This window comes from Prionailurus viverrinus, chromosome E2 (assembly GCF_022837055.1).
Source record: "Prionailurus viverrinus isolate Anna chromosome E2, UM_Priviv_1.0, whole genome shotgun sequence".
Classification (NCBI taxonomy): domain Eukaryota; kingdom Metazoa; phylum Chordata; class Mammalia; order Carnivora; family Felidae; genus Prionailurus; species Prionailurus viverrinus.
This window is the reverse complement of record NC_062575.1, coordinates 31,755,643-31,779,703: the sequence shown is the minus strand read 5'-3', so window position 1 is coordinate 31,779,703 and position 24,061 is coordinate 31,755,643. Positions and strand designations below refer to the sequence as shown.

Genomic DNA, 24,061 nt, shown 5'->3' with positions numbered 1-24,061 from the left:
TCAAAGCTTTGATGATTTTATGGTTACATTATTAAATTTGCATATGGGATTTCATCATTAAAGTGTTAATTCAGTAACCTATCCAACAACTTATTAGTTCCATATGCACATTAGGGTCCATTCTTTCTCACACCCCTTTTCTACAAAGCCTTCCTTTGCAGGGTCTTCCTTATACTTCCTTCTGGTTATCAAGATAGAAACATACTGTTAGAGTACACTCACTCCCACCTGGCACCCAAGTGGAGTCAGGCCTCATCTTTTCATAGTTTGACTAGGGAAGAAGGAATAGCATTGGCTTAGCATGAATGATTACTGCTTAATTATGGTGTATGTAATTAGAAGATTATTCCCTGGAAACAGAGAGCTAGGTCCTGCACTTTATTAGGTGAATAAGAGCATAAAAGTGACAGCATTGTTATAGGGAGTTTTTTATAATATATGTTCCTCACCAATGACCTTTAAAATGTTTTGTTTCTCACATAAATTGACATAGATTTAATACAGAAGAAGGCATTACTTAAAAGTGTCTACAGTATTCAACTTCCCAAAGATTTCAGTTTGATTTTTAATTCATTTAAATTAAGGCAAGTGAGTATTTGCCAGGCAGTAAAACGTATTAGGCCTGGAAATGCAAGAGTTGTATTTTCTGTGCAAGCGAAGTTCAATAGATAATATTGTGGTTCTTTATTCTACTGTGACCTACTTTCTTTGAGCTGCTGTAAAAATTTGTTGTAATGTTTTTACAGCTGTAGTTAAAAGAAAACTTTTTTATAATGAGAGGTTTGGTTTGTGTGGGTTTTTTCCCCCACATAATCAGATTGAAAGAAAAAATATTTTAAGTAAGGAAATTTTGCTCTTTTTGTGAGCTTCATTTCATCATCTGTTTAGTTTGGTGGGGGGGGGGGAGGGTCAAAATTGTATTCATTTTTTAGTTTTTTTTTTTTTTTGATATGAGTTTCTTTAAATACAGATGGTCAGCTGATGGAGGGTGATAAAATTTATTGGCCAACTCAATCAGCTTTAACCACACGTTTGAGGCGTCTCATCACTGCATATCAGCGTACTAATAAAAACAGACAAATCCAACAGATACAGCCCACGTTCTCAGTGCCTGCCAGTGTCATGCAGCCTCTTTATGAAGAAGCCACTCTTAATCCTAAAATGGCAGCCAAGATAGAAAGACAGCAGAGGTAAGACAGTAGCACTAAATTTTTAATGTTAGTATCTAAATGTAGTTTTTCATTCCGAAGCCTCTTAGAGTGTGATTATCTCACTTTGTGAAAAACATATATAGGTAGAGAAGTTGGTCAAAGCAAAGTGCTTTTATGCATGCACACAAATATATCAAACAGATAAAGATCATAGCATTTTATCGTTCCTTGCACCCTTCATATTTAATCATTATTCTGTTATTTATGAATACTGAGGTATTAAAAAAATGAAATTGCAGAGCAAACTCAAGAAATAAATTCTTAATAAAGCATACATTTAAGTTACGTGAAATAAAGTCCATTCTACCTTACTTTATATTGACATTTATGAAATGTAAGAATGTATGGAAGACAAGTCCTTATCTGTTTTATACAGAGGATGAACCCTTGCAACCACTCATATCAAAGGAGAAAAAAATAGTATACCTTTCTGCAAAAGTCCTTGTTAAGAAGACAGTCATGCTACTCTCCTCCCAAAAGCTTTAACTTCTTAAAGAGGATAGACTACACTGAAAAGAATAGCAATGTTTAGCAATAGCCTGGCCTCCTTGTTAAACCTGGATCCTTGGGTGTTCTCTGGAAAATATATCTTTGTTCTTTGGTATTTATTTGCAGCACATCCATCATAACCAGAGTTTAATTCATCTGAAACAAGATTTTCAATGTTCTGGATCTCTGTAAATACACTGTTTCAGTTACCTACAATTGCATTTTAACCCACCCCAAAATGTGGTGACTGAAACACCAGTTTTTTTTTTTTTTTTAATTCCCATGATTCTCTTGGTTGACCAGGTGGTTCTTCTGCTTCCTGTTTTTTTGGCCAGCGGGTAGGAAGTGGCCTCACTCAAACAGCTGGCATTTGGTGCTGGGCTGCCAGCTGGGAGCTTGAATGAGGGAGCATTCCCAGTGACAAAGGCAATAAAAGCTGGAGATTTCTTAAGGCCTAGTCTCAGCAATTATAAAGCATCACTTCTGCCACTTTCTATGGGTCAAAAAAAGTCACAGGGCCAATGAAGTTTAAAAGAAAAGGGAAAGAGATTATACCTGTCCATGGGAAGAGCGGCAAAGAATTTATGGCCATCTTTAACCACATACATTTTCCCTTGGTCTGTCAGATCTCGATCAATCTTCCTAAAATACTAGTTTTCTCATGATATTCAATGGCTCCTTATTTACTGTAGGTATAAAGTTTAAGTTCTTAAGCCTCAGTCCAAGAGTCTCTTCAACTTAGATGTCAGCATGCATTTCTAATTCTATCCAGTACTATTTCCTCTGCCATAATATCCTATGTATTCTTGACTCAGTACCCTAGCTTATATTGTTCCTATCACCTGGGATACCTTTCTTCCTCCTCTTTAGTCCATACCTAGCCCATCCTTCAGAGCCCAATACCTGTCCTATCTCTTCTATTAATTTTTTCTCAAACAGACCAGCTCACAGTATTGTTTCCTGTACTCATATAGCACTTATCCAAATAAATTACTCATTATCACACTAATACAAGATGTTGTAAGGACGTTTTTCCTTTCCCTGTCTTGTCTTCCTAAGTTGTAAGTTCTTTGAGGGTAGACACTGTGTCATATTTTTGTGTGTTCTGTGTAGTCTTTTAACTCATCCTTTCTATTCTATTCCTACTTCTGTCACTCAGGTGTAAGCTTTATAAGAATTAATTGGTTTCCCAGGCTATTTTTGCAGCATTATTACATGAATCTTCTTAATGAAGCACTATGATAAAAATGGCCTGTTGATGTTTTTCAAAGGTCTCATACACTCTTTCTCATTCTCACAATTCTATAAGTTAACCAGGGAAAAGTGTCTATAAGTTAGACTGGAGATTTGTGGTATGTGAGGGTAATATTACCCTCTTAAAATATCTTTAGGAGCTTTCAACTGAATAGAGACTATTTTTAGCCAGGCATATGGAGTGTTTAATAATCAGACCCCATTTCTGCCTCCAATATGAGCCATATCCTTGTCAAACTGGAATGCTCATCATCTCCCCCAAATGTAGATTACTTCCTACTTTGCTTATACTGTGTCTGCTTCCTAGAATTCCCTACCTGATCTTAGCCTTGTTCCATCTTAAAAGCCACTTACTTCTGTGATGCTTTCTTGATCACTCAGGTCTGAACTGGACCTCCCATCTTCTGCACTCTCCTAAAATCCTTGCTTCCTAGAATGCATACAACTACAACATACCACCTTATACTAGGGATATGTTTGAAATGTTTCACTGTTTCCTTAAAGGTAGGGTCATCATGTCTTACGTAATCTTGTATCCCCTGCATATTTTCTTACGTAGTAGATGTGCAAAAAACTATTATTTTCTGAAGGAAGAGAAGCATGGTTGGACAGATGAGTCAACTAGCATATATTTGCAAGGCAGTACCCTTGCATTTAATCCTTTAAAGTGTTAGGTATTTGAAATGTTTTAAATTTTATTATAGTCATTATATTCAGCATTAATATTTATTTTAATGACCAGTGTGGCTCTTTCTTTAATCTGACTCAAAATAGATGGACAAGAAGAGAAGAAGCTGACTTTTATAGAGTTGTGTCCACATTTGGAGTGGTATTTGATCCTGACAGAGGCCAATTTGACTGGACAAAATTTAGAGCTATGGCTAGGCTGCATAAGAAAACTGATGATAGTTTGGAGAAGTATTTGTATGCATTCATGTCTATGTGTCGGAGGGTTTGTCGTCTTCCTTCCAAAGAAGGTAGGTATAAAACTTCTTTTTTTCCTGGTTTTGGTCAAAGAGGCAAAAATCCCTAAAATTCTGAAATTTCCAACTTTTTTTATGTCAATACTGTCTAATTCAACACATCAGTTATTTTTCAAAATTGTAAATTAACTATGTTCAGAGATTCCCCCTATTTGTTAATTCTGCTATTAAAATTAGATCAAAAGAGAATAAAGTTGCACCTTGAGTTTTGAGGAATAGCCAGTGCTTATTCAATATTAGATTGATGATCGGGGGGAGGTAGAAGATAAATAGTAGCTTCAGATAAACAGAACTAACCTGTAGTTTTAGTCCATCTGATAGGAACTGTTTTACAGGGTTTATTCAGTGAATAATTTTGCAAGGAATGAGGCCTCCTCTCTAAAAACATTTCGAAGAGTTTTAGTAGGGAAAAAAAAAATCACCCAGAGCCTTCAAAAAAAGAGAACAACAACCAATCAGAGGTGCCAATGCTCAGCCAAGGCACTGGCAAGACAGATTCACCCAGGAGAGTGACTTTCATCGTCTTTGAAGCCCAGAGAAATCGCTCATCCTGTCAGCAATTCCTCTCAATCATGCTATTATAAGCAGCTGTCTCCATTCTTTGTTGAATATGATTTCTGACTGCTAAACCCAGTGGCTTCCTAATCCTATTTTGTAGTCAAAATATAAATGGCTAATAAAAGGACGTAAATTTCATGTAGGTTGGTTGGTTGGTTTTAATTTTATGTCCTAACAGATCTGTTGTCAGTCTACTGAATAGAGTAGCCCATCACTTGATTACCCAAATACCAGATAATCCAGAGTAGTCTACTTAAAGGTCTTTTGAGAGACTATCCATGGGTTTAAAGAGATAAAGCAAAGTATTGTGTCTTCTATTATTCATGGTTACTGAGAGGCCCTCATTTCTTTTTTTTTTAATTTTCTTAATTCCCGAACGATATAAAATGTGATGAATAAATTAACCACTTGACTCCAGTTTTTAAAAAGAAAGGGTTAATTACTGACAATCAATAATGATCGAAAAGGTAGTTTTCTTGTTAGAAATGTGAGTGAGGTTTTACTTAGATCAGTTTTCCAAACTTCCTCAGCTCATAGATCCCTTACTGCCTCAGCAATTTTTCACAGCACCTGAGGCCAGAAGTTCTGTTTAATGAATAATTAGATCCAAACAACTTAAGTATTTGTTTCCAACAATCTAGTAATTGTTTGAAAACATAATAGAAGCTGAAAGAAAAAAAAATACTACTTTTATTTCTTAAGTAAGCGCAGTTACTTACTAATGAGATGTATACACCTGTCAGGGACTATACAACTGTCACATCCTGGAGGTAGAATGGATATGCCCACTCTTGTTTCCTGTTCTACATTGATGTCTGCATGGTCTTTTTTTTTTTTTAACTTTTTATTCTGAACTACTTTTATACTTTGAAAAAAGTTGCAAAAAACCACAGAGGTTTCCATGCATCTCTCACTTTGCCTCCCCTAATGTTAAAATCTTACATGACTAATTACAGTATAATTATCAGACTAGGAAACTTAACAGTACAATGCTGTTAACTAAATTGAACGCCTAGTCAGATCTTACTGGTTTGTCCTTTTTTGTTCCAGGATCCCACATTGTATTTAGTTGGTCTTTCCCCTTAGCTTCCTACAGTCTGTAACAGACCCTCAGTTTCTCTCTTGTCTTTCGTGACCCGATTGCACTGAGGTTATGCATTTTTGTCAGGAGTACCAGAGAAATGATGTGTCCCTCTCAGAACCTATCAATGGGTTCATGATGTCAAGATAGCTAACACTGATGGTATTGCCCTTGATTGCTTGGTTACAGTAGTTTATGCCATGTTTCTCCAGTGTAAAATTGATATCCTTTCCCCTGCAGTTAACAGATATCTTGAGGAGATACTTTGAGACCACACAAATCCTGTTTCTCCTCAAACTTCCACCCATTGACATTAGTATCCATGAGTAGATCCTTATGTGTAACAGCTTTTAATGTGGAATTCTGCTACAAGCAAGAACTGTTGTTTCCGTTTCATCTGTTGATCAATTATTTACTTATTCATATCAGAATGGACTCTTAGATATTTATTTTACTCTATAGGTTAGAACCCAATACTCTCATTATTTTGATACTCAAATTGTTCTAGATTTGGCCACTACCAGCTCCTTTAAGTGGGCCCGCATTATTTCAACAAGCCCCTGTCGATTTTTGAACTGCCAGTATCTCTGCCCACAAAGGTATAACCGCATCGAAAGGAATATAGCAAGATCTAATGTTGAAACCGAGCCAGCTCAAGCCACTACTTCACATAGCCTTTGACAGTGTTCCTGCACTTCCCTGAAATTTTAAGAAAGCCTTAAGTGTTCCTGTGAGTTCACCACAATGCCCTGAATTTCCTTGGTGCAGCTAGAAATATGTGGACTTCTGTTTGTTTATCGGCTATGATTTAACAGTTTTAATTTGTATTTATAAATGAGTTCAAGTAAGTGTTTGTCTCTTTGATTAAGACACAGATTAGTGGGGCACCTGGGTGGCTCAGTCGGTTAAGCATCCAAATTTGGCCTAGGTCATGACCTTGCTGTTCCCCAGTTCAAGCCCAGCATCGGGCCATGTGCTCCAGAGCCTGGAGCCTGTTTCAGATTCTGTGTCTTCCTCTCTCTCTGCCCCTCCCCGACTTGTGCTCTGTCTCTCAAAAATAAATAAACATTAAAAAAATAATAAAAGACACAGATTAGTAAGGACATAGCTCATAGGGAATTATTTAAAAGTAAATTCTTAGTTATATTAACATATTTCCCAAAAACATTACGTTTTCCCCACTTTCAGAAGATCCAGTGTTATACACTGTATGTATGGATTTTGGTACTTTTAAAAACTTGTGTTTTTCCTCATTTAAAAATATTTTTAAAATTCTGGAAACTACACAGTGATATCGAGTAGAGTTGCATTTTAGAAGTTGCATTATTTGTTTAACTCTGTAATAAAGTGTTTCCAAGATTAATGTTTTTGTTCTTGTCTTAACATAGAATTGGTGGATCCAAATATTTTTATCCAGCCAATCACAGAAGAACGTGCTTCAAGGACTTTGTATCGCATTGAACTTCTAAGGAAAGTACGGGAACAGGCCCTCCGACATCCACAATTGTTTGAACGCTTGAAGCTTTGCCATCCAAATCCAGACCTACCAGTCTGGTGGGAATGTGGCCCTCATGATAGGGACTTGCTCATTGGAGCTGCGAAACATGGGGTGAGCCGAACAGACTATCACATTCTTCGTGATCCTGAACTCTCCTTTATGGCAGCTCAAAGGAACTACAGTCAAAGTAAGATGGCTCCTTCAAGGACTTCTACCCCACTTTTACAGCAATATCAAGTAGCACTTTCTGCTTCTCCTCTTACCTCTCTACCTAGGCTCCTAGATGCTAAAGGTATTATTCTAGAGGATATGAAAGTTAAAAGTGAAAATCTTAAAGAGGAGCCTCAGTCTTCTGAAGAAGAATCTATGTCTTCTGAGGAAACCAGGACACTAATAAAGTCTGAGCCTGTAAGTCCAAAGAATGGTGTTTTACCGCAGGCCACTGGAGACCAGAAATCTGGTGGAAAAGGTGAAACAGACAGACGCATGGTTGCAGCCAGAACAGAACCCCTAACTCCAAACCCAGCTTCTAAGAAACAGCGAGTCCACAAAAGAGGATCCGAATCTAGTTCTGAGTCTGACTCTGATTCTGAGAGATCATCCTGTTCTTCCAGATCATCTTCTTCCTCGTCTTCCTCCTCCTCTTGTTCCGACTCTCGATCAGGCTCTAGTTCCTCTTCATCCTCCTCCTGTTCTTCAGCATCGTCTTCATCCTCATCCTCATCCTCTTCCTCATCATCCTCCTCCTCATCTTCATCAGAAGAAAGTGACAGTGAAGAAGAAGAAGTCCCAAAGCGAGGTATATGCATAAAGTGCTTTTGCTATTTTAAGACATTTCAAGTGAAAATGAAAACGAATTCGGTTCACATAACTTAAGCATGCTTAAAATTGTTAACCAAAGTCTTATATGTACAGATTTTCTTAGAGAAGCACTATCGAAAAGGAAACTCGTGTTACTGGTGCACACTCCCTATTCAGTATTCAAGGCATTGCAAAACGGGTTAATCAAACAGAAATTAGACATTTTATACAATAATGGGTTTCTTTGTGATCACCTTCAGTTTAGTGTTCCTTTTTTTCTGAACATGCTGATCAGTGAACACATCAAGATCATATTCTGTAACAGCCAGCAGGGTTCTTAGATTAAGCCGTCAGACCAACAAGAGTATCATAGGCCCTCCTTGGCAGCTGTCTCCTCAGAACGACACAGGAACTACGGTTTGCCTGTAGAGGAGTGTCAGGTGGCTCTGTCCTTGCTGCAGTCCACAGTTCAGGTGCAAGGCAATGAGTTGATGGCGAGCGGGTGCAAGAGCCAGTCTGGCCTGAGCCTCAGATCCTGCAGAAGCCAGCGTCTCTTATAACGGCTCTGTGAGCACAAGTTTCAGGGTTGCCACAAGGACGTGCCCCGACGTACAGGTCCCCTCCTGAGAGGATGTCAGGTTTTTATGGTCCCCTCAGTCCAAATGCACTTTATCATTCTGGAGTTTATATGTGTCCAGGGAAACAGACCTACAGGGTTAACTGAGGGTCAAATTTTCATGCAGAAAGGGATATTTTGTTAACCCTTCCCCCTCAAACTCTTTAATGCCACTTATTTTGCTTTTGTGATAATTTTTTTAAACAATGGGCACTGTATTGTATTCTAGGTGGATTTTTTTTCCTTTTTTGCCATTTGTTTTTACTTCTAACTTTTTCCTTTGAATAATTATATAAGATTTGAAAAGTATATATAAAATTTTTTTGTGCAGTCTTTTTAAAACGGTTATAATTGTTCTCAGCAGAAGGTACCCCTCACGTGAAAGCCTACGATGAAGAAAGTGTTGCGTCACTGAGCACTACCCAGGATGAGACCCAAGATAGCTTCCAGATGAACAATGGGACACCAGAGTCCGCTTATATCTTACAAGGAGGATACATGCTAGCAGCCTCATATTGGCCAAAGGTAAATGAGTAATGTCTTACCAGAACAGATCATTTTTTGAGTATTTCTCTATGTTGCTTTCATGGTAGGTAACTTACTGTGCGGAAAAATAGGTCACTATAAAACATAGGATGGCATTTTGGTGTTAGCATCAGAAGTATCAAGTACTGGGGCGCCTGGGTGGCGCAGTCGGTTAAGCGTCCGACTTCAGCCAGGTCACGATCTCGCGGTCCAGGAGTTCGAGCCCCGCGTCAGGCTCTGGGCTGATGGCTCAGAGCCTGGAGCCTGTTTCCGATTCTGTGTCTCCCTCTCTCTCTGCCCCTCCCCCGTTCATGCTCTGTCTCTCTCTGTCCCAAAAATAATTAAACGTTGAAAAAAAAATTAAAAAAAAAAAAAAAGAAGAAGTATCAAGTACTGTTATCAAGTAAATAGGTGTACTTGAATGTGTATATTTCTCAACATAACCTTAGAATGTTTAGAATAAGAGATAATGGATGCTGACATTCACATACAATATTCAAGGGCTTGTTTATGAATGGGTGCTTTGAGCTGAGTCTCCTTGAAGAAATTTACCATAGCCATTTATGACTTAAAAAAAAAGTGCACTTGGGGCACCTTGGTGGCTCAGTCAGTTAAGCGCCTGACTCTTGTTTTTGGCTCAGGTCATGATCTCACACTTCATGAGGTGGAGTCCCTCACTGGGCTCTGCGCTGACGGTGCGGAGCCTGCTTGAGATTCTCTCCCTTCCTCCCTCCCTCCCTCCCCCTCTCCCTCTTTCTCTCTCAAAAATAAATTAATTAAAACAACCATTTTTTTGAAAGTTCACTTAAGTGTATGTACTTTCAGTGGTAGAAGTTCAGATCAGATTAATGCAATTCTGTCAGTGTGGCTAGACTAGTACAAGAGTACTTACCTTTAGGAGTGAGGTTGTGAAATGGGGAGGTGGAGAACTCTACTCTTACCTGCTTCTGAGTTGATTGAATTTTTCCCACGAACTTGTATTACTTGTATAATTATGAAAATAACAAGGCTGAAGCACCTGGGTGGCTCAGTTGGTTAAGCATCCAGCTTTTGATCTCTGCTCAGGTCTTGATCTTGGGGTGTGGGTTCAAGTACCGTGTTGGGCGTGAAACCTACTTTATAAATAAAAAATGAAATTACAGAAGACTATCTCTGTCATATATTTTTGGACTCCAATGGAAATTCGTACTTGAATTCTTACGGAATTACATACGTACGTGAGAGTACGTATACACACCAAATGCACATAGGTTGTACCAGGGTTAAATCCATCAAGGCCCTGAGCCATTTTATCTCCGAAGGGCTGGCCTGACTATGAAAACCGCACTTAGATGTTTGCATGCTTTTCCAGGATCGTGTGATGATCAACCGGCTGGACAGTATTTGTCAAACAGTTCTGAAAGGGAAGTGGCCTTCAGCTAGAAGAAGTTATGATGCCAACACAGTGGCCTCTTTCTATACCACAAAACTGCTGGACAGCCCTGGCGCGGCTACAGAATATAGCGAACCCAGTGTACCCACACCCCCAGGCGCCGGTGTTAAAGAAGAACACGATCAGTCAACACAGATGTCAAAGGTGAAGAAGCATGTACGAGAAAAGGAGTTTACAGTGAAAATCAAAGACGTATGTTTATTTTTATTGCCCTAGGACCCGATTGCGATTGCGTGTGCAGCATGCTTTTTCTGCAAGTGGCTGCCTGCTCTCACTCTTACTTCCTTCACATACTTGTTTTCTGGTATTTGGATTGTTTTCTTTTTGATATCCAGGTTATTAGGCTTGAATATCCTACTAGAAGGATCATCATTAAATGTTTCTCTACCTGTACTTCTGAAAATAGTCCTGCCAATCAAGAATGCTTTCTTAAACAGTCTGACAAATTCTAATTGTTTTGGTTCTTTTGTATAATATTTAAATGGTATGTCAGTGCACTTTCTCTTTTAAACATTTAGCATGCTCTGTTCTCAGTAACATTTCATTTTTCAGTATGATTTTTGAAGCTAAATTGATTATTCGGTGTCTAATATGTTGGTTACGTCCTCTGAAATGTCCTATGAATAATGTACATAGAGAAGTATGTCTCAAGCTGATAGTGTTCCAATTTACTAGTCACATGTAAAACTTTGTTTTGCTCAGGAAAGTGTATGTAGTACCTGGATTTTTTTCATTTAAGACAGAAAACGTAATATTCATTATAGAAATTGGTTGACGTTCTTTTTATTTAGTTCATTTCTGAATAGGAAGATGATTAACGTTTCAGGGTTTTTACTTCACTTTTTCTAAGTAAAAAATTTCTCTTAATAACCTGAAATGGGTTTTTTTTTTTAATTGTTTCTTTCTTGGTAATGGTGTTTGTTAACAGGAAGGTGGTTTGAAGTTGACGTTTCAGAAGCAAGGGCTTGCTCAGAAAAGACCGTTCGACAGCGAAGACAGTGCCCTGGGGCAGCAACAGTACCTTGCTCGGCTTCGGGAACTGCAGAGTGCGTCGGAGACCAGCCTCGCCACCTTTCCCAAATCCGTGCCAGTATCAGGTGAATATGGTCAAAATAATTGCCTCAGTAGGAAATATTCCTGCTGTCGTTTCCAAATCCTCTTTTATTTATTCTTCTAATAAAAAGGCATCTATCCTCTAATGTTGGGGTCTCTTTTAAGTCTGTAATCAGTATAATTTTAGTTCTTAATAAATACCTGTTGAGGCGTTTAATATGACATTTTAAAGCAGGGTGCAGTTTTATTTGGGGGATTTAAATATTTGGGTGGAAATATTCTGTCGAGTCCCTTTATGCAGGTAAAAGCTCAAACAGCATTTCAATATAAAAGCAATTATGAATTTAAAAGCAAACACCTGAACCACAAATGAATGGTGATTTGTAGAGAAGGTTAAAATGAGAAGTTTTAGAAAGACTTTAGAGACAGTGTAGTCCAGTCGTCTATAGGATACAGGAATTGTCATGACTAATCCCTGAAAGACAATCTTTCATTCTCATGGAATATTTACAGGAAAAAGATTGTTACTACCTTAAACAGCCCTTTATATTACTGGGCAGCTCTAATTACCACAAAATTCCTTCTTACTTAGAAGAAAATTTTGCTTGCAATTGTTTTTTCTCAGTGATTGAGATTCTGACTTTAAAGGTGTCACAAGGGGTGCCTGGGAGGCTCAGACAGTTGAGCGTCTGCCTCTTGGTTTCAGTTCGGGTCATGATGTCACAGTTCATGAGAAGGAGCCCCACATCAGGCTCTGTACTAGACGTGGAATCTACTTAACATTCTGTCTCTCCCTCTGTCTGTCTGTCTCTCTGCTCCTCCCCCACTGGTGTGCACGCTTGTGTGCTCTCTCTCTCTCTCTCTCTCTCATAAATAAATATATTTTTTTTAATATTTAAATGTCTGACTCTTAATCTCAGTTCAGGTGGTGATCTCACAGTTTGTGGGTTCAAGCCCTGCATCAGATTCTGTGCTGACAGCATGTAGCCTACTTGGGATTCTCTCTCTCCGTCTTTGTGTTCTCCTCCCCACTTGTGCTCTCTTTCTCTCTCAAAATAAATAAATAAATAAACTTAAAAAAAATTTTTTAATTATTAAAAAAGTAAAGGCATCAGAGAATTAACCTATTCCTATGTTTGCATGATCATCTTAACATTTTGAAAGCAATGATCATATCTCCTCCTCTTTGGGACTGTATCTCTTCTAACCTTTTAACAATTTGAATCAGTAGTGTTTGTTAGATACCAAATCGGTGCCACATGTTGTGTGCTCTGTAGGTGCTGAAGTCCATAAGAAGTTTTGTTTTGTTTTGTTTTGTTTGGTTTTGTTTTGTTTTCTTGATCTTGGTCTAGTGTGCTTTAATTTGTCTGTGTCCCTTTTAAAGTGCAGTATCAGAAATTGAGAATTTTACTCATGATCAGCTGAGTCTTTACAAAATGCAGGTTTTCAATTAAAGCAGATTAGTGACTTGAATTTCCATTACACCTACCATTTACATAAGGCTGAGGACCCTGTTTCAGCATTCTACTAGATCTGGTTGCCATGCAGTATTTGAAAACATTTCAGATCTCCTGCTGTGCATGAGCACAGTGTGTGGGACTCCTACGATTTGGGAAAATAATGCTTTATTATAAGTGTTAAATTGGTTGCTATTCCCAATTGCTGCTGTCATGACTTTTTAATTATAAATCATAGTTAAATTATAAATTAGTACCATCAGTATTACTTACAGATTCATTAACCATTCGTTGTAATTCTCTAGTTCCTGGACTTTCAGACATGTACAGATTGCAGTTCAAATATGAATCAGCCATGCTTCTACTACTGAAGTATAAATCCCCAAACTGTGCTTTTCGTTAACAGTATTGTATTAAAGGAGCTCTGTGTTTTTAGGGGAAAAATGGGAACAAATAGGGAAGATAAGCTGTGGGCTCTTTTGACTAACCCAAGTGGGGTTTAGAAATACAATTTCTTGTACTCTGATAACTCCACCATAAAATGGGATTGACACTAATATCATCTGAACATTTTATTGCTATTGCAGCTGAATTGTACAGTCTTCACCTTTAAGGTTATTGCACCTTTAAGGTTATTTAAAGGTGACTTTGGCAAATATTACTATTTTTAATAGTATAAGTAGTAATTGTGACACTAATCTGCAGCTGTGTAAAATATTAAAAAGCCTCAGACATTAAAACTAGGAAGAGTTATTATCTAAACATTATATCTCATCCATCTTACTAATTGCAAATGTGAAATCTAGATTTGCCTTCCTATTCGACTCTTAGAACATCTCTTAACAATTTTTTCCCTTTTCTTGTTTATGAAATGAAGGGTTGGGGTAGGAGAGAGTTGTTGGCTGAGATAAATAATATGTGTAGAGTGGCTAATACGGAGCCGGGCACATAATTAGATGCTAAACCAATGTTAAAATTAGGTACCTCACAGGTTTTAGAATTAGATGCTGAATAAATACTATTATCATAATTCTTAATATTCCAAAGCCTAGGCCCTTTTTATGTTTATATGAGTCCCTCTGAATTTTATCTGGGTCCCTCTGAATTTTATCTGAAAGTTTCCAATAAAGATACAGGTTGTAATGTAATTTAATTAATGAAGGGGATAGTAAAATAGCATAAATTACAATAAGACAAAACTAAAGAGCCCATTCCAGAAACTACCTGGAATAATGAACAGAGGGTGTTGATAGAGCCAAACAGCCTAGGGTTTAATTCTGTCATTTTCCAGCTGTGACATTAGGCCAGTAACTTAAATGTTTCTGAGCTCATTTATAAAATAGGCCTCATATTACTTCTGTGTTGGGGTGCCTGGGTGGCTCAGTTGGTTGAGCACCCAACTCTTGATTTCTGCTTAGGTCATGATCTTGTAGTTGTTGAATCAAGCCCCACACTGGGCCTCGTGCTGAGTGTGGAGCCTGCTAAAGATTCTCTCTCTCTCTTTGCCCCTCCCCGACCCTCTCCCACATGAGTGCTCTCTCTCTAAAAAAAAATTTTTAATGAAAAAATAATAATACCTCTATGATTTTATTGTTTCTTTTTTGATGATTTAAGAAAACACTTGTTAAACCTCGTTCAGTGTGTGGCACCTCGTAGACATTTAGCAGAAAGAAGCTATTTTTAATAGTGTTATAATTACATCTATGACAAAGGCAATACAAGCTTTATAAAGGAGATTAAGTTAAATTTTCCATTTTGGATTCTAGCTTAATTGGAATTCTAGCTTATTGCTATTGCAGCTGAATTGTACAGTCTTCACCTTTAAGGTTATTGCACCTTTAAGGTTATTTAAAGGTGACTTTGGTAACGTTTATAAAAATCACCCTCAGAAATAACTCAAGGTGGCTCAGTTTTTTTAAGAAAGAAAAAAAGGAAGGAAGGGCATCACAGTAGTATATAATTGGCCAAAGAAAATATGTTTATGAATTGTCAAATAGGGTATGTTTATAAATGCACACTTTGGTGTATATGCAGTTGTTTTTCCAGAGATAATTAAGTACTTTTTTATATGACACCGGAAATATAGTAAAGAGAAAGTAAAAAGAAACATAGACACTGTCTGCCTTTCAGTTGCTTGGTAGACTAAGACCTACATGTTAAAATATTAGACAAGACTTTGGAGCACCCGTGTGGCTCAGTCAGTTAAACATCTGACTTGGCTCAGGTCATGATCTCCCGGTTCATGGGTTCAAGCCCCAAGTCAGGCTCTGTACCGACAGCTCAGATTCTATGCTGTCCTGCTTCAGATTCTGTGTCTTCCTCTCTCTCTGCCCCTCCCCCTCTTGCACTCTTATTCACTCTCTCTCTCTATCTCTGTCTCTCTCTCTCTCAAATCTAAACAAACATTAAGAAAATTTAAATATCTGGGGCGCCTGGGTGGCTCAGTCGGTTAAGCGTCCGACTTCAGCCAGGTCCGTGAGTTCGAGCCCCGCGTCGGGCTCTGGGCTGATGGCTCAGAGCCTGGAGCCTGTTTCTGATTCTGTGTCTCCCTCTCTCTCTGCCCCTCCCCCGTTCATGCTCTGTCTCTCTCTGTACCAAAAATAAATAAACGTTGAAAAAAAAATTAAAAAAAAAAAAAAGAACATTTAAATATCAGACAAGACATTAACAAAACAAGATAATATGTTTTGCCACACAGCACATTATAGTTACTAAATACCAGAGAAGAGGGGAGCCACTGCTGTCTAGAAACTTAGGCAGAGTCCTCTGGAAGAGGTAGAATTGAAAAGGATTTCTAAGAGGCAGATTAGATAATGGTCTTTCTGGAAAGTGACCTTCCCGGGAGAGGTGGAAGAGAAGCAGAAAATAGCATGAACCAGAGACTTGATAGTATGGTTTTGTGATAAGATTGACATAGCTAGTATGTAAATCCCTACTGGAGAGATATTTGTATGAAATCGGAGCCTGCTTAGAAAAGGTGAATCTAGGTTATACACAACATAAAAACTGAGCTGGGGCAGGGATTGAGGGTTGGGGGTCATGCTGGAAAGGGGCTGATACAAGGTATTTCATTCATATTAGAATAGAAAGTCATGGGGCACCTGAGTGGCTCAGTCAGTTGAGCGTCTGACTGTTGATTTTAGCTCAGGTCATGATCTCACAGTTCGTGGGTTCGAGCCTTGCATCAGGCTCTACACTGATGGCACAGAGCCTGATTGGGATTCTCTCTCTCTCTCTCTCTCTCTCTCTCTCTCTATCTCTCTCTCTCTTCCTGCCCCACCCCCTGCTCGCAGTTTCTCTCTCTCTCAAATAAATAAACGTAAGAAAAGAGAAAAAAAGAAAAGAAAAGAAAAAAAGAATAGGAAGTTTTGAGAAGTTCTTATAAAAAAGAATAGTACTTTTGGGGTGCCTGGGTGGCTCAGCCAGTTGAGTGTCTGACTTCGGCTCAGGTCATGATCTCACGGTCTATGAGTTTGAGCCCTCGTCGGGCTCTGTGCTGACAGCTCAGAGCCTGGAGCCTGCTTCGGAGCCTGTCTCCCTCTCTCTCTCTGCCCCTCCCCCGCTCATGCTCTGTCCCTGTCAAAAATAAATAAACATTTAAAAAAAAATTTTTTTTTAAAGAATACTACTTTAAAAATGGTACTTTGGGAAAGTTAGTTTATTGTTATAGCTGAAATGTGCTAGGGGCACCTGGCTGGCTCAATTGGTTGAGCATCCGACTTCAGCTCAAGTCATGATCTCAAGGCTCATGGGTTCAAGCCCCACATCTGGCTCGCTGCTATCTGTGTACCTGCTACAGATCCTCTGTCCCTCCCTCTCTATGCCCCTCCCCTATTGCTCTCTCTCTCTCTCACTCTCGTTCTCGCTCTTTCTCTCTCTCAAAAATAAGCCTTTAAAAAAATAAAGTAAAATGTGCTATAGTGAAAGTATTTTCAAATCATTTATAATGTTTTGTGAATCTGGTTATAATGAAATTCGCTAGGTGGATAATGAAAGCTTTTCTTTATAAAGTTATGTCACATTCCTAGTGTGCTTTTTTATATGCAAACCTACTTTTTAATCATTGTAACTAGCAATTCCTTACCATATGATTTAAGGTACCTTTTTGAAACTGAGATGTGATGAAGGTAAGTGGCTTCCATAAGGTTGCACAGCCAGCCAATGGGCAACTCCTTATTCAGGGATACCCTGGACTTGCTCTAAAAATTTTCCTTGAATTGATTAAAAGTGAATTATTTTAAACAATTCATATAAGCTGTGAATTATTTTAAACAAACATCTCATCCTTAACAGTATTTTAAGGAGAGCTCTAGATTATGTACTTTTGAGGACAGGAACACCATTTAACTCCTCTTCGAACCATTGTAGGACCTTGTACCTACGTACAAGCTATTCGATAAGTATTTATTTATTGGAAAAAAATGGCTGAATGCATGGAACTTTAATTCATACCACTTACAGACATTTTTATTGAAATGGGGAACAATAAAGGTCAGTTTAACTTGGCAACTAAAAAGTTAGTGGTGATCTTAAAACCCCTGACAAAAGCTGGCACAGGAACGGACTATGGGAAATTGAGGAAGGAGTTGGTCGTGAAAAAGAGAGCACAACAAATACTAACCTTTCGAAGGTTTGGGGAATTATAAAAGGCTGAAAGAGGTTTCTTTGTTGTTTGAGTTAGGCCATGTTTTTAAGTCAGGGAAAAGAATCTGATATAGAATGGGTATTTTGGCACAAGAAAGTAGACTGATAAAACAAGCTTTCAGAAAAGGTAGGAATTTGTGGCTACAGAGGAAGGAGAAGGATTTGTCTTATCCGTGAGAAAGACACACTTCCTCCTCTAAAAGGAAGAGGAAGATAAGATGTGTGAGAATCAGGGGGGGGAATTTGAAGAGACAAGTCAAAAAGTTGATTATAGTTTTCCAAATTTTCAAATGAGGAATAGGGGTGGTGTAAAATAAGAATTAACACTTCTATATATTTAGAAAAATTATTGCTTTTAATTTGCTTAACATCTAGATTTTGACCACTGTTTTGCATGTTTTTATTTGATTAGGTACTTCCATTCAGTCAACCCTTGGTGCCAATGGAGTTAGATTAGACAACCAGCCTATAGTCAAAAAAAGGCGGGGAAGGAGGAAGAATGTAGAAGGTGTTGACATCCTCTTTTTTAACAGAAATAAACCACCTAATCATGTAAGTAAAAACTACTGATCCTTGAGTCCAAAATTCAGTCCTAGTAAATATACATATTGCTGTTCTGTGAATGTTTTGTAGCAAAAAAATATTAATTAGGAAATTAGATTGTACTTTGGATTCTATTTCAGAGGCATCCAACACTGCCTAAGATTCATGAAAATTTTAAATTTGAAAAACTTACTTTTTTCCTCTTCAAAAAGATTTGCTTCATCGGACTTTGCCAAGAATTGAATGATAAAGCGTAGCAATAAAATTTTCATTTGGTGTTTTTCTGCAGGTAGCTGTAGGCCTAACCAGCTCCCAGATTTCTACAGGGATAAATCCAGCACTGTCCTACACTCAGCCTCAAGGAATTCCGGACACAGAAAGTCCGGTTCCGGTTATTAACCTGAAAGATGGGACAAGACTTGCAGGCGATGACGCGCCAAAGCGAAAGGATTTGGAAAAATGGCTTAAGGAGCACCCAGGTTACGTGGAAGATTTAGGAGCTTTTATTCCTGTAGGTGATGCCTTACGAATCTTGGTATTAATTTTGTTTCTGTGACTTACCAAATCTGTGCTGATGAAGCATAAATTTTTACCCACTTATGTAAATACATGTTCTGCCCAAGATTTAGGAAAGCTAACAGAAAAAAATGCCATTTTCCCCATCAGTGCCTGTTTCCATTTTTCCATTCTGTGTTTAATAGTAAAAATCACCTCCAATATACAGAGTACCGTGTAAGACCCAGTGAAGGTTATAAAGGGATAACATTTCCAATCCTTTTCCTCAAGGAGTTTATTTTAAAATACTAATGATCAGGGGCACCTGGGTGGCTTAGTCAGTTGAGTGTCTGACTTCAGCTCAGGTCATGATCTCACAGTTTGTGAGTTTGAGCCCCGCGTGGGGCTCTGTGCTGACTGCTTAGAGCCTGGAGCCTGCTTCTGATTGTGTGTCTCCCTCTCTCTCTGCCCCTACCCCTCTCACACTTTGTCTCTGTCTCTCTCCCCCCCCCCTCTCAAAAATAAATAAACATTAAAAAGTAGTAATAAAAATAAAGTAAAATACTAGTGATCATATTAAGGGTGCCTGAGTTGCTCAGTCTTGGTTAAGCAAGACTTGATTTTTGGCTCAGGTCATGATCTTACCGTTCTTGAGATTGAGCCCCATGTCAGGCTCTGTGCTGACAGCGTGGAACCTACTTGGGATTCTCTCTCTCTCCCTCTCTTTCTGCCCCTCCTCCACTCACACACATGCTTTCTCTCAAAATAAATAAATAAACTTAAAAAAAAATACTATGATCATATTAAACATGTATTGAGATTTAGCTGTGTACCTGGCATCATAATTAGCACTTAACGTATATTATCTCATTTAACACTCATGACACCTTTATCAGAATGGCGTTATTATAACTTTTTTAGATAAAGAACTTAAAATACTAAAATTTTAAGTAAATATTACAAGCTACACAGTCTTAAATCCAGTGTCCAAACTACTACTTTTTAAGCTCTTCTTCAGGCTATAACAGTATAGCTGTTGTGTCTCTCCAGATGCACATTGAGTTTACATTAATCAAAGTGAGAATTGTTACATTTCATTTGCATTTTTACATCCCCTGAAATACTTTGTGCTCGCTATCTTATAGGCATATGGCTTTCTTACTCATAGAAATCTGTTATTTCATTTTGCAGTATTTTTTTTTTAATTTTTAATGTTTTATTTATTTTTGAGACAGAGAGAGACAGAGCATGAGCAGGGGAGGGGCAGAGAGAGAGGGAGACACAGAATCCAAAGCAGGCTCCGGGCTCTGAGCTGTCAGCACAGAGCCGGACGCGGGGCTCGAACTCACAAACTGTGAGATTATGACCTGAGCCGAAGTCAGACGCTTAACTGACTGAGCCACCCAGGTGCCCCTCATTTTGCAGTATTTTACTATTAGATACTGATTACCAAAATTTGTGCCAGATCCTCTATACAATGAAGCTAGCAGACCTCTTGTATCTGCCTTCATTATGAAGATTAAATGGACAGCCCAGTGAAGCTGTCTTAGTACTCTGTGAGCTTCTTAAGGACCATGTCCTAGTTACCCCAGGACTTTGTATCCCCAGGACTTATTTAGTACATAATTCCTGATACATAGAATAGTATCTAGCTTTCTATGAATATTCACTGAGCCAGTGATTAAAAACTGAAAGTCTTTTGAAGATTAAAAAATTCTATATAAAGGTAAAGTTGTTATTTTATTAACAGAAAAAAATTGTTATTTTTTTCATGAAAAGGAACTACAAAAGCTCCAGTCCCTACAGTGGTCTTTGTGTCTGTCATATGTACTTAGTCTAGAATTTTACGTTGCCATTATTGACACCAGGAAATAAACCAAGTGCCTCAGTCTTGACTTTCACATGCCTTTCACATCCCTGGTTTTCTCAAAGGATGCCACTAATTCTCGAATAAACTTTAATTATGTTTGATGTTTTAAAAGCCAAATAGGGATGCCTGGGTGGCTCAGTCAGTTGAGCATCTGACTTTTGATTTCAGCTCAGATCATGATCCTAGGGTGGTAGGATCAAGCCCCACATCAGGCTCCTCGCTGAGTGTGGAGCCTGCTTGAGGTTCTCTTCTCTCCCTCTGCTCCCTCCCTACTCACACGTGTGCGCTCTCTCTCTCTCTCTCTCTCTCTAAAAAACAAATTTAAAAAAAATGTTTTAAGCCAAATAAAGCTCTTATAATTATGAGGGGAGGAATTTTCCCTAAATATGATGGATAATCTTAGAATGAATACTGCAATTCTAACAATAATGAGAATCATTAGTTTAACCCTATAACTTAACATGTTAAAAAATAACATTTATCTAGGCAACAGATTTTTATTGAGTAACTACTGTGTGCTGGCCTCTCTTTTAAGGGATGGAGTATAAAACCATGAGCAATATAAAGTTCTTGCCATCGTGGCATGTATACTGTGGTCTGTAAAGGATTCTCCTGTCTGTCTCTCATCACTGCAAAGGAATCTTTATTAATTTTTTAAACTTACAGCCATTCATCATTTTCACTGCAAATAAACTTTTTATCGTAATGTTTTAGATAACATTACATACTATTATTAAGATTTTAAAATATTTTTAAAAGCAGCACTGTGACAAAGAATACAAGATAACCGTTAGTTTGATTTCTGAAGGATACTTCACGTTAATGATTTTTTGGCTCTCATACTCTATTGGGATATGTCTAGAGCTGAGTAACTATAACATGATAGATACAGATATATAATAACAGGTATGTATAGAGTACCACAGAAACAGATAAAAAGAATATGAATGACTCTGCCTAGGCCAAGTGTCTAAGGAAATATGGAAAGAAAAGAGAGCTGACATACATGACTGATGGATGATAAAGAATAAGTAGGTTTGACCAGGTTAACCCAAGAGGAGGCTATTCTAGGCATTATAAAACAATTATGAAGAGTCGAAAGAGGATAGGATTGTAAGACACATTCATAAAACAATGGCTAGCCTGATGTCACAGGGTGTGTGGGGGACCGAGTGGGGCAGTAGTAACTAGACAGAAAAGGTGAATTTAGGCCCAGGCTGTGATGGGACAGGTATGCCTTGCAGAAGAGTGTGAGGATTCATCTCTTGCAATGTTCTCGTTGGTCCAAAACAGCTATAAACATCAAACCCTGCTTTGCTAAGCTGTACACATAAGCAGCATGGCCTGATACAAAGAGTTTTATTGCCAGATCCTGCCACTTGCTAGCTGCGTGGCCTTGACGAAGGTAACCTCTCCAAACCTCGATTCCCAGTCATAAAATAAAAGTACTACCTTTTAGTATTGTGAGATTACTTGTGAAGAGATAAAAACTATTAGTGAGATGACGAAAGAGGAGAGCCACAGCTAGCACAAATACAGATTGTATCAGCACAGAAAAAAACCTGATGTGTCAGGAGAAAAAGTAAAGAAGTGTACAATTTACAGGCGGCTGCTCCAGCATTATCGGTAACTCTAAAGCTTACTTAGTATTTTATTACACAGTGACCCTCAAACAAGGTTTGAATTGTGCATGTCCCCTTATACATGGGCTTTTTACAGCACTGTATGGAGAATGTATTTTCTCTTCATTCTGATTTTCTTAATAACATTTTCTTGAGCTTATTTTGTGGTGAAAATACAGAATATAACACATATAACATACAAAAGATGTGTTAATCAACTATTTGTGTTTTCAGTAAGGCTTCTGGTCAACAGTAGGCTATTAGCAGTTAAGTTTGGGGGGGAATCAAGATATGAGGATTTGTGACTATGGCAGGGGGGAGCACCCCTAACCCCATGTTGTTCAGGGGTCAGCTGTATTAAATATAAAAATATTTAAAGTTTAAGTCTTTTAAAGTATAACTAAAAAGTAAAATCTTCAATGTTAGATATAGATATCTAATATGTATTATACAGTATTACAGGATTAAGTAACTTGGTTCAGCTCTTTTGTATTGTTTGCACTGTTTTAAAGCTATTTCTTTGCTTATATATTTTAGAGAATGCAGCTCCATGAGGGGAGGCCCAAACAAAAGAGGCATCGGTGCAGAAACCCTAATAAACTCGATGTTAATAGTCTTACTGGAGAAGAACGTGTTCAGCTGATTAACAGAAGAAATGCCAGAAAGGTATTTATATATTTGTGGTTAATCCTTTGTATTGGTTCAGTGCTTAGGATTTCTCTAGAACCCTGTTTCATTATGCACAGTTTCCTAACAGACCTGGACAGATGTATTGTGTTCACTTCAGCAGCACGTAGAATGAAACTGGAATGATGCGGAGATCAGCATGGCCCATGCACAAAGATGATGCACAAGGTCTTGAAGCGTTCCATATTTAACTAGCAGATTTGTGAGAAGAGACACGGGCTGTGGTTTTATACGGTCTAATTTCAAATCCCGCATCTTTGGCTAAGCTGTGGAACGAAATAAGCAAGTCACTTCACATGTCTGTGCCTACGCAGGGTGGCACTGCACAGGAGCACCACATCCAAAGCAGTGGCTCTCACTGGGAGCAATTTTGTCTTCCAGAGACATTTGGCCATGCCTGGAGACATCTTTGGTAGCCACAACTTGGGAGGTGGGGTGGTGGTAGGCAGGGGAAGGATGCTGCTAAACATTCTCCAGTGCAGACAGTAATCCCTTACAGCACCAGCCCACAATGTCCATGGTGCACGGGTTGAGAAACTCTGATGTTCTCGTCACAGCCATCATGGATTTATATATTTATCACTCATTCCCTGTCAGATGGCCATAAAGTGATTAAAATCAGCATATTGCTGGGATGAGCACTGGGTGTTATACGTAGGAGGTGAATCCCTGGAATCTACTCCTGAAATCGTTATTGTACTATTATGCTAACTAATTTGGATGTAAATTTAAAAAATAAATAATTTTAAAAACTGGAAAAATAAATAAAATCAACATATTGCGTAATTTTCTGATAGATGAAAATAGAATGTCTTAAACAAAGGTCCCTTATAGAATAAGGGCACTGCTGTGTTTGTCTTAGTGCTTTATTGACTGATGAATGGCAAGAGTCAGGTTTTTCCAAATTCTAATTCTAAAACCAAAGGTGGCTCAACATTTGTTTCCCCAAATTGTTTTTGTTTATGTTTGGATTGGTAGGTGTCTCTTTCAACTCACAGCATAAATGATACAACACTTGGACGCCCTTTTTGTAATCTTATAGCTCCGGTATTTTTATTCTGTGGTTTTTTTGTTTTTTTTGTTTTGTTTTGTTTTGTTTTAATACGGCTGAACATGCAACAAAATAAAGAAAAAGATGACCTCAGAATAAAAACAGCAGATTTTTCATTGAGTTCCTTCACTCATAAATTAATTTAACAACTGTTTTGATATTGTTATGTGTGCCAACTCATTAAAATTAAT

General features: G+C 38.1%; 1 protein-coding gene and 1 non-coding gene across 21 annotated transcripts in view; both read left to right on the top strand.

Moving 5' to 3' along the window:
* Nucleotides 1–24,061, top strand: part of CHD9 (chromodomain helicase DNA binding protein 9) — a 235,826-nt gene that overhangs the window by 204,001 nt on the left and 7,764 nt on the right. For 12 of the 20 annotated variants that reach the window (XM_047834132.1, XM_047834147.1, XM_047834131.1 and 9 more), the window contains 9 exons: nt 956–1,190; nt 3,729–3,931; nt 6,965–7,873; nt 8,853–9,016; nt 10,368–10,640; nt 11,377–11,545; nt 18,015–18,154; nt 18,435–18,656; nt 22,670–22,798. In XM_047834132.1, the coding sequence (XP_047690088.1) occupies nt 956–1,190; nt 3,729–3,931; nt 6,965–7,873; nt 8,853–9,016; nt 10,368–10,640; nt 11,377–11,545; nt 18,015–18,154; nt 18,435–18,656; nt 22,670–22,798 (2,444 nt within the window). The remainder of the gene's footprint in view (nt 1–955; nt 1,191–3,728; nt 3,932–6,964; nt 7,874–8,852; nt 9,017–10,367; nt 10,641–11,376; nt 11,546–18,014; nt 18,155–18,434; nt 18,657–22,669; nt 22,799–24,061) is intronic. The other 8 variants (XM_047834144.1, XM_047834151.1, XM_047834141.1 and 5 more) reach the window with 6 other exon arrangements.
* LOC125153870 (U6 spliceosomal RNA) lies at nt 22,907–23,010 on the top strand. Its single transcript, XR_007147611.1, has one exon. It is a non-coding gene; the product is annotated as a U6 spliceosomal RNA (small nuclear RNA).